Genomic DNA, 11,799 nt, shown 5'->3' with positions numbered 1-11,799 from the left:
AGAGCTAAACTCATGTCAAACCCAAGCATACCGGTCAGTTACCACTAATTGTGAATTGTAGTTTTAATCATGCAACCGCAGGTAAAAGTCATTATATTAATCACGTTTACACCTTTGTATATTCAATTTCCTACACTATAAGTATGTATGTCAATGATAGATTTTACTTGATTGCAGATGTTTAACATTGTTTGTTTTTGTTCCATGCTCTTCTTTCGTCTGTCCACCTGATACAATCGCCACATCGTACATGTTTGCTTTCGTTAGGAGTGACGAACACAGCGCCCACATCTCAGAGACAATGGTGATGGGACTTCGTTATACATTGCATACTGTTTATTCTGGCACTCAAGATTTCGTAAAGAATTTTACACGAAAACCGATATTACTATTCATAGTGTTGGCCTTCATTCTGATCACATTTGCTGCCGTACATCGAGGTAAATATTTACTTTTCAAAAAGTATAAGAGAACAAGAAATCATAACGTTACTAAAATTCTTAGATGAATTTATTGCAATGGCTTTTAATAATACTTTTAGTAACTTCGACAAAAAATGTTTAACACATGTATCTTAATATCTAGTACCAAGTACTTTATCTGTCTTCATTAATATGATATTTTCAAACCCTGGGTTTCACATTCATCAAGGTAACGCTATCGAACATCTAGCCATTTTCAAAAATGTGTCTCAATGGACGAGACGTGCAGGATTCGGGGCACATGGGGCTCAAGATGAACTTACAAGTAGTGCAGCAACCGAGCAATCAACATCTACCGTGCCACCATTGATTCTGAGACGGGTAAGTCTACACATCATTTATATCGTTTTACCTGGTGGTTCCGCTGTTTTCTTTGTTCTCATTTGAGAACGTGGCATTACTTACTTGGATTGACCAAAAGTTACATGACTGCTATCAATGAAAAAATCAGAAGATGCTTAACCTTCCGGAACACCTGGTCTTATCACCCTTGTACTTTTTCACAAGTCTCCTTGTTTTTTTCTTTTGTTCGTATTTTTCATTGTTTCATTGAATTTGTGTTTGAATTTTTCTTGGTCATTACATTTGCACCTACATATACAGGCTAGATCGATTTCTCTCTTCTGCTTAATAGCAGATAAAATGTAAGCTGAGCGACGGTTAATTTGTTTGTCGTTCGCGGTGTACTGGGGGATTATGGGTCATATATTATAAATTATTTATAAACATGATCATGCCATATTTGTTCATATTTGCCCTTTTTATTTTGAGACTGATAGGGATAGAATGCATTCTATGCCGCCATCTTAGCTTTTGATTATGACAGACTGTTGTCGCTATTTCTAGAGAAGTACTGAATGGACCTTTCTCGAATTTATAGATTTCTCTGTTTTCCTTTTCCCCCTTTGTTGGAGCCCTTCCGATTCTTAGACTGATAAGACAAATACATTAGCTGAGAGGCGGCCATCTTGGATTTTGACAATGAAAGTTTGTTATCGCTTAGATTTCATAAGAATTTTCGAATGAATCTTCCACAAATTTAATATGAAGGTTTCCCCTTGGACCCTAATGCTGCTCTCAGTATTTTGCGACTGATAAGACAACCAAAATTGGCTGACAGGAAGTAATCTTTCTTTTCATCATTGTTTGATGGTTTTTGCTATTTCTCGAGAACTTGACTCGTTTTCTCAAATTTCAGTTTTAAGACTGATAAGAAATAATGATATTAATAAATGGCTGATATGCAGCCATCTTTAGTTGAAGTTGACCCATTATTTTTCTGTGAGACTCAGTTAAACTTTGTATCCCAATCTATCTTATTGTATATACTTCTACAAGAATTCCTGGGATAAAATACTAGATGTAGTTTACTTGAAATTCGTTTGCAGATATATTTTCCTTCAGTCTTGATCTAGATGAATATTACCGTATATCTTTGTTTCGTTTGTTTCAAAGAACTAACAGACAATGTAAAGCTGTCAACATCCCTCATAGATATCGTGTTCATGTCGATACAACGTTCTTGTTCAATGATTTTTGCTTTTTCGTCTCGTGGTATTAGATTACATATGTTGTTTCAGAATTTCCAGCGATATTATGACTTTGGTACGATTCACGAGAAGAGAAGAAAACATATAGAACGGGTATGTGACAAAAGTGAAGACCTATTTTATAGTAAGCCAAACCGACTTGTTGTGGGGAAAAGACTCTTGATGGACAGACGCCATCACCTTGTATATTGTGCCGTTCAAAAAACTGGTTCAACATTTCTAAAGACAATTTTACGTATTGTAAGCGAACAAGGGATGAAAAATGTTGACACACGATGGAAACCTGTTAATAACATAAACTTACTTGGAGACTTTACAAAACTTCACTATTTTTTAACAAGCTCATTTAAGATAATGTTTGTTCGTGAGCCTTACGGCAGACTTTTTTCTGGATATGTGGATAAACTTTTCACGGTAAACACTTTTTACTGGAAAATTACAGGAACGTACATAAAAAATGAAATTTTGAATCATGGAAATAAATCTCCAAGCACATGTGGACATGATATTACATTTCCCCAATTCATCAAATATGTTATTGAATCACAGAGAACTGGCAATCATGCTAATGGACACTTTACTCCTATATACGAACACTGTGGACCTTGTCAAATATCATACGACTTCATTGGAAAGATGGAAACCTTCGCGAACGATTCACTCATACTGCTGAATGCTTGGAACAAGAGATACGGTATCAATATCACATTTGATGATTTCGAGGCCGAGACGGCCTTACAGAGAGCTGTATCTCATACTGGTCGTCTTTACAGCATGCGCGAAAAACTCGAAAAATGTATGTCGTTTTATTCTGGTATGCAGCGAATATGGAGGGATTTACAAATTCGAGGTTTTTTACCGAAAAGTGCCAGTCTCCCGTTTACAGAATCAGAATCTGTAAATGTCGACATGTCACAACTTATAGACGCTTTAACAAAAGTTATGAAGGGAGTCACCGATCTAGCAGTTCTCCGTCAACAGAAGAGAGAGGCAATGATACAGGCTTACGGACAAGTTCCAATGAAGGACCTGATCAAACTTAGGGAAATTGTGCGTCCTGATTGTGAACTGTTCGGGTACGATGTCTCACCTGACTTCATCTTTAATCGTCGTCATAATTCTGGAAAGACGAATTCCTTCAATTATCTTTCGTAATTATCATCATATCATTAGGGGAAAAAGTGACTTGTTAATTCTGACACAGCTTACTCTAAAATAACACTATACTCAGTTTGTTTTTAGGAAGCAACAGTCAACCATATAGCCTATATTTGCATTACATACATTAATTAATAAAACACAAAAAAGAGAATGTGTTGCTGTTTTATTGATTAAAAAAGGGCGTTTGACTTCATCGACAGACAGAATATATGGTACAAAATGATAAAGGACGGCATTGTGGGTAAGATCCTAAATATATATTTTTATAAGATAATGTTAAGTTATGTGTATATATATCAATAATTGGTCTGATTTATTCACTTGTAATAATGCATTATTTTCAAGGTGAAATGTCATTGTTTTGTTTATATTTAGAGGACAATTTAATCAATCATATTTTTAATTCCAGTAGAATCGAAATTATACATATCCAGACGAAAATATTCGTGTATAAATGTATTTGATACGTTGCCAACGTTCGGTGTAATCAGTTTAATCTTTGGGAAAGTCCGTGCCAAATATAGCAGGAATCGTTATATGGCGCAAGGTGAGCCATCTATCATATTCTTGTATAACAATGATGGAACGAATTACTCGTTTTACTCGCTCCCGCTTCGGGTTGAACAAGCCACTTTTGTTGCCATTTTCGAGACGGGTTTGCGTTAGGCCAAAGTGTCCTTGTATTTACATATAAAATGTTGGTTGTTCTTGTAAGAATTCCTTACAATTGAACAACGGATGATTACTTCAGTTTAGTCAAACCAATTTGCAGCAACTGGAGCAGAACCCCTTTCACTGTCAGGTACACCGCCAAATCATTATCCGATATTATGCTGCTGTCGTTTTTGTTTTAATTACGCCGACGTATAAAATTTATCAAAATATCTCTGAAACTCTGACATACGCTGGATTATCGATCTTTATTTTGGAGGGGTAGGTAGGGGAGCGTATACTGCCAATACCTACCGTTTTATTAATCAGATAACCGTATATGTAATTGATCCAGAACAAACCTATAATAGATCTATATCTATACATGTACATAAATAATTGAAACCGACTTATATTGGTAAATACACAAATAACTGAACGTATTCTAGACGTCCACAGAACGTCCAGAAAGTGTATCTAAGCAGCCGTAAGTAGGCCTGTAATGTTATTTCAGAATATAAGCAATATATTCAGCAAGTGCAACTAGGGTCTGCAGTGATATTTCAGAATATTAACCATCTACTATGAACAATTAGGTATTGACCAGTGGCCAGTGGCATTCTGTCGTTGTTGATCTATTACACATGTACATGTATTAATTCATTCTCTGATTATATCAGTGATTACCTGAAGCCTATCTAAGCAGAGTATGAATTCAGTGTAACCTTATCTTGTTGTAAACAGCCGAATCTATTACCATTTATGTGTGCAAGTCCATGTCAATAACTGATGTATAAATCAATCAATGTTTACCTGTTACTAATGTGTATTGGTACTTCATCAGTTAATTAACATGGCTAGTTTAAAATACGACCACATTTCTAGCCAGTATGTATTGGTTCCTGAAGGGAAGACCGGAGGCCAGACAGGAGAGAGGCTAGTCTCCACAGGCGGGACCCTGCTCGTCCGGACTTTTACCCGAGCAAAACATCTCAACTCTAGTCTCAACTTATGAAAGTTAACACGTTTTTCATTTTAAAATGTTGTTTCAGAATATTAACCATAGTTTTAGCAGGTAGAACTAGGGCCTGTAATGTTCTTTCAGAATATTAACCGTAGTTTTAGCAGGTAGAACTAGGGCCTGTAATGTTATTTCAGAATATCTACCATAGATTCAGCAGATAGAACTAAGGCCTGTAATGTTCTTTCAGTATATCTACCATAGATTCAGCAGATAGAACTAGGGCCTGTAATGTTCTTTCAGAATATTAACCATAGTTTTAGCAGGTAGAACTAAGGCATGTAATGTTCTTTCAGTATATCTACCATAGATTTAGCAGGTAGAACTAGGGCCAGTAATGTTCTTTCAGAATATCTACCATAGATTCAGCAGATAGAACTAAGGCCTGTAATGTTATTTCAGAATATCTACCATAGATTCAGCAGATAGAACTAAGGCCTGTAATTTATTTCAGAATATCTACCATAGATTTAGCAGGTAGAACTAAGGCATGTAATGTTATTTCAGAATATCTACCATAGATTTAGCATGTAGAGCTAGGGCCTGTAATGTTATTTCAGAATATCTACCATAGATTCAGCAGGTAGAACTAGGGCCTGTAATGTTATTTCAGAATATCTACCATAGATTCAGCAGATAGAACTAGGGCCTGTAATGTTATTTCAGAATATCTACCATAGATTTAGCAGGTAGAACTAAGGCATGTAATGTTATTTCAGAATATCTACCATAGATTTAGCAGGTAGAACTAAGGCATGTAATGCTATTTCAGAATATCTACCATAGATTTAGCAGGTAGAACTAAGGCATGTAATGCTAGAATTTCAGAATATAGGGCTAATGTTAGAATAGAATATCTAACCATAGATTTAGCAGGTAGAACTAAGGCATGTAATGTTATTTCATAGATTCAGCAGATAGAACTAAGGCCTGTAATGTTATTTCAGAATATCTACCATAGATTTAGCATGTAGAGCTAGGGCCTGTAATGTTATTTCAGAATATTAACCATAGATTTAGCAGGTAGAACTAAGGCATGTAATGTTCTTTCAGAATATCTACCATAGATTTAGCAGGTAGAACTAGGGCCTGTAATATTATTTCATAATATCTACCATAGATTCAGCAGATAGAACTAAGGCCTGTAATGTTCTTTCAGAATATCTACCATAGATTTAGCAGGTAGAACTAAGGCATGTAATGCTATTTCAGAATATCTACCATAGATTCAGCAGATAGAACTAAGGCCTGTAATGTTCTTTCAGTATATCTACCATAGATTCAGCAGATAGAACTAGGGCCTGTAATGCTATTTCAGAATATCTACCATAGATTCAGCAGATAGAACTAAGGCCTGTAATGTTCTTTCAGTATATCTACCATAGATTCAGCAGATAGAACTAGGGCCTGTAATGTTATTTCAGAATATCTACCATAGATTTAGCAGGTAGAACTAGGGCCTGTAATGTTATTTCAGAATATCTACCATAGATTCAGCAGATAGAACTAAGGCCTGTAATGTTATTTCAGAATATCTACCATAGATTCAGCAGGTAGAACTAGGGCCTGTAATGTTATTTCAGAATATCTACCATAGATTTAGCAGGTAGAACTAAGTAATGATCTACCATAGATTTAGCAGGTAGAACTAAGGCATGTAATGCTATTTCAGAATATTAACCATAGATTTAGCAGGTAGAACTAAGGCATGTAATGTTATTTCAGAATATCTACCATAGATTTAGCAGGTAGAACTAAGGCATGTAATGGTATTTCAGAATATTAACCATAGATTTAGCAGGTAGAACTAAGGCATGTAATGCTATTTCAGAATATTAACCATAGATTTAGCAGGTAGTACTAAGACATGTAATGCTATTTCAGAATATCTACCATATATTTAGCAGGTAGAACTAAGGCCTGTAAGGTACGTAATTGCAGAGACGTATATAACATGTGATATATACGTCTCTGGTAATTGTTACAGGTTGCCTGCCATATATTCTGCCGGTCGGACTTTTTTCTTCCGTGAGGTATGAGTATGCTTCCCAACAATATCACCAAAAAGTTCAATACTTCTCCAAGGTTATCTTTGCCGTCGACGACATAAATATGGCCTGACACATCTAGTCTTGTTAGGCTAAACGTACTCAGTACGCATAGCCTATTGCGACGGCCTTTCAGACAAAATTTACCGATCCTGGCCTTCTCATTGGCTGAAATATCGAAAAGAGTTAGAGCTCTCTAGCGCCAATTTTCTGCGTAAATAATGCGGCGATTTTTCAAATCGCTATTTTAAAAGCATCCAAAATTAGTTTTATTTTTGATAAGAATACGATTACTATATATTTCAGTGTGGTTGAACTATTGATAAAATTTTAACAATATATTTTACGGAATTCTCGACATGACGTAAGCGTACAGAACACTGTACGTGCGAGTTGGCGCCATGATAAGAAGCTAGTCTGGGGGCTTGGTTTGAATTATCAACTAACATCACTTATAAACAAACAAAAATTACAAACAGAACATCAATTTTGCTTTAATCCTTGTCGTTGTGGCAAGATCGTCTTAATATATAACATCACTTTACCTCATTAGACGTCACAAAATTGGATCGTTCGTCCTACGCGCACACCCGCCGATATGACGCTTTTTCAGGATTTTCACATCACCGCCATGACACTTTCTAAAGATAAAAAGTTTGCGCTTCGTAGGCAAGGTACATTTGGTGCTCATGATTTATGAATGATATATTTTTAATACTTTACTGATCATGATGTTGACTTTGTTATAACTTATATGTTTTGCCTTTTAGTTTTATTTGATGAAGGTTGATTGTGCTGATTTTTCAATGTTTGTTAATGTGTATCAAAGTTCCTTGAAATGAAAATATTCCTTCAAACAAAGCGCGTATAAAAAACCCCAAAATATTCATGTTTATAATTATCAATTAACTGAAACGAAATATTTCCATAACATATTTATTCATTTAGCGTGTCATGGTGACATTATCTAATGCATTGGAGATCAGAAATAGTAGTAGCTATAGTGAAAATATTGTAAATTTTGTATATATATATGGAAGTCTGGTTTAATCTCATAGAACTATGCCTTTATAGACATAATTACTGGAAGAAAAGTCTAACCATGGTACTTCAAGGAAGATAGGCATGTAAATACATTTAATGTAATTACTTAAAATTTTATCTATCTGAAATGCTGTGTATACCTTATCTACTTTCCTCAACTACAAATATAATTATAATTAGTAAGGATTATTGCTTTGCAATACATTCAAAATAAAGAAGTAGATATAAAGTCCTTTCGATTTGTTTAAATCCTCATATTGATAGGATAGAAATTGCAACATCTTGGGTATTTCAAAGGTTTTATTTAGTCAACTTCATCATAGAGCTATTTATCATTTGACTTGTTGGCGATAAATATATGGTTGTGTGTATTTTGTTTTTGTTGTTTTTTTTTTACCTATTGTGATTTATTCACATTATTGTCGTCAAATTTGAAATAAGAATTAAAGAAAATATAAAATCGCTTAAAATTAAGAAAAATAGCCTCTGGTTCTCTTATTTTAGTAATTTTTGCATTCCAAAGTGTAGGAGTATGAGGGAAGTAATATAGCTTAGCGGTTATTTGTGAACATCTTTCAATATGTTTAGCCTCTCAGTACTTTCAGTACTTTGATTTTATAGTACATGATCGTATTTTTTTTATTTAAAAATGAAAGTAAAGTTCACCTGTATTGGGGACTGAGTCTTGTTTTCCATAATTCCAAAGTTTCTGTCATTCTCTTTATCAGTAATGTTGTTTTCAGTTTGAATCTAAATAAGGGATTTCTATTCTATTGGTTCCCTGTATGACTTTGTTATTTCTTGACGATCTTGACGATTAAAACTATTTACAGTGACTGTTTCTTTAAATTGTTTTTCCAGCGTGTGTAACGTCAGATTCCAGATGTCCATTATCTTTAATGTCCCTACATTTGCTTTCATTGCACTATTAGATTATTATTGTACCTTTTATTATACGAAGTTCGCTGACACTGAGAAGCAAAAATGTGGGACTTGGTGACCGTTTGGTCAATGTGTCTGACTGTCTTTACTGCTAGACCTCCACTTCTGGGCCAGTTGCCAAATACTGACCACTGATTTCATGCCGGTTTTTTTGGATTTCAATGACCCTGGCTATTAATACAAAGTAAAAAAATAGTGAAATAGCCAAGAATTGTTATAAGTATGTCATGATGTCTGATATCTATTTAACTAACTTGTAAATCTTTACATTGAATATTGTTACTTAATAAAATCTAAACTATCCTTATGTTTTATTCGTCTGTATCTAGCTGGAATATTCATAACATTAATTGAGTACATTTCTAATCTAGGTGGTCGAGTGGCACAGTGGTAACGCGCTCGTCTTTCACCTAGCCGTAAGGGGTTCGATTCCCGGAACGGACGTGAAAAGGTATGGAGTCACCTGCCCGATCACGTGGGTTTTTCCCCCGGATACTCTGGTTTCCTCCCTCAATAAAATCTCCCGCGCGCTTCCATTCCCCTAACCTCTTTTGGTCCGACCTTCTGTACTCATTTCACAATTCATAACTGCCTTAACGTCACAATAATTGAACCTTAATATAAATAAATGGAATTAGAATCAGACCGGGAGCGAGAATTAGTTGTTAAGTGTCACTAGAGATGTGTATATATAAGGATGTGTTATATATATGTACGTCTCTGGTATCACGGTCCTTAGCTTGGACGTTTCAATACTCTCTATGATTGTTACCCTAATAAGGAGATGAATGTCACTATATACTGGATTAAACACAGGATAATAACACAATCGATCTTCATGGAATGATCTTACACACTCATATAGTAAACTACAAGGTAAAACATTGCCTGAATAACGACCCTTGTTCATATCGCTAAAATCCCGTAATTTTTTTTTTTTTTTTTTTGAGGGGGGTGGGGGGGTGGTGGTATTTTATTACCATTATTATGCAAAAAACAAAGCCCTGAAAGAGCGTAGCATGTGCCAGCTTGCGCATGTATAATTACTGAACATATTAAAACAAGGCATAAACGAATCACTCACTACCTTAGTGATATTTTCTGTTAGAGTTACCTCCCTTACATGAACTCACCACTAACGTTGTCGTGAAACGACTAGATCTCTATTTTTATTTGATACATCGAGATAAGACTCTATTCTGAGATACAAGAATGTAATTCTGAGTTTCTTTTTGTTGAATAAATCGACATTATTTATACTTGTCCAAAACAGATAGCAATACGTTTCTTCATCTACATGCACAAGCAGTAGATATCAATAGCCACGTTTTACTGGATCGGGTTCTGACGTTTATCGACCCTAGACTAACAGTAAAAAGCGGACAAAACTTTGTGATAATTTCGACTTATAAATATACTTATCAAATTTAACATAGAAGGATTCTTATTGGATAATGATAAATATCAAGATTTATTATCTATCCATTATCACTACTTTTGTAGAACAAGTGGTCACCATGGTATTCGTCTTCTGAACATATCGTGAAATATTAACACTCTCGCGAACTTGAAGTGGTATTGAGTTGTCGTTCTTGACTACAACGCTAAGCATGATAGGAGCCCGCTCAAGCCGAATTCGTCGCCCGGACGGAGACACAGTTTCAAGTTATTCGTAAGTTCTTTCTTGTTTATTGTGAAGTAAGTGTACTGTTTTTATATCAAGAAATTATTCAAAACTCATATGCGCTCATATTTTAGCATGCGAAGCTTTGGATTTGTCGTGACAAATACCGGGGTAAGAAATTCCCTTTGTTGGAATTTCCCGACTCTAAATTAGATCGAAATGACGACATTTGCTTTATTCAAGCGATTCCATTGGTTGGTATAATAAGATGATGGATCCTCCTCCTACGTCATTTTAAAAGTGGCTGAGAAAAAGAAAAGTTATAAACGCGAAACCAGGGGAACCCCTGCAAGGCGTACTCTCGGTATACAGTCACGGACTATCTGCTGACTTCACGATAACCTTTTTTGACGGTGAAATTCCGTTTGCTTTTAAATTAGAAATTAATTGTACATTTTCATGAATACTTCAACTATAATTTGCCGAAAGTAATAGAGTTAATTTTTCATCGATAGCGAACAACGGACGGAAAACTCAATAAACTCTGGCTTTCATGCACAAGAAACTGTTCACTTGCCAAGAACAGTAACTCTGTATATATTTCAAAGGACAAGTATTTCCCGCTATGGGCCGAAAACCATTAAACCAAAACAATCACTACGGTATGTGTATGGAATTTAAGAAGGTTTTATTGATAAATTCCCTGATTTACCTCTGTTTTAACACTGTAAAATTAAATATTGAATTCGATTATTTCTCGTATATAACATTATCGAACATCAGTGGCATGTGTACACGCCAGGTGTTCGAATTAAAAAGAGTAAACAAGTTTTTTTTTCTGGAATAGAATTTAATATGAAAGTACTCAAAACTTAATATCCGGATACTGTATGAAATTGTGGAATCTCCGTACAGAAAAAAAAAGATAAAATGTCATTTATCCCGAAATAATATGAGGTTACGGATATGAACCTTCAATACAGTCGCGGAAACAATATTTTCTTTTCATTTGCTATATATATCACCATAAGATGGGGTTTTGCTGTCTCTAATGGGTCTTCGACGTCATCCGGTCGAATGAAAGAATATTTATTTGAGCGTTGTCGACATAACTTTAATTTAGCTTTTATTTCATGTTCTTTGTATGTGACATGTTAACTATTTTGTGTCTGGACAAGATATACATGTACTTATTTTGTCACCAACATAAACACGTGTTAGCCGGTAACTACTGCTAGATAAATCACGTGAACGTATTCTAGTTCGGACGGGAACA

General features: G+C 35.0%; 1 protein-coding gene across 1 annotated transcript; it reads left to right on the top strand.

The window, feature by feature from the left end:
- The first annotated feature begins 614 nt into the window (after positions 1–614).
- On the top strand, positions 615–3,187 carry LOC132556475 (carbohydrate sulfotransferase 11-like). The gene is made up of 2 exons (XM_060220885.1): positions 615–803; positions 2,063–3,187. The coding sequence occupies exons 1-2, from the start codon at positions 615–617 to the stop codon at positions 3,185–3,187; spliced, it is 1,314 nt and encodes a 437-aa protein (XP_060076868.1).
- The last annotated feature ends 8,612 nt before the right edge of the window (positions 3,188–11,799 follow it).

This window comes from Ylistrum balloti, unplaced genomic scaffold (genome assembly GCF_031769215.1).
Source record: "Ylistrum balloti isolate Yb309-2 unplaced genomic scaffold, AGI_CSIRO_Ybal_v1 Utg370572, whole genome shotgun sequence".
Classification (NCBI taxonomy): Eukaryota; Metazoa; Mollusca; class Bivalvia; order Pectinida; family Pectinidae; genus Ylistrum; species Ylistrum balloti.
Note: the sequence above shows the minus strand (reverse complement) of the source record. Positions and strands in the feature narration are given on the sequence as shown.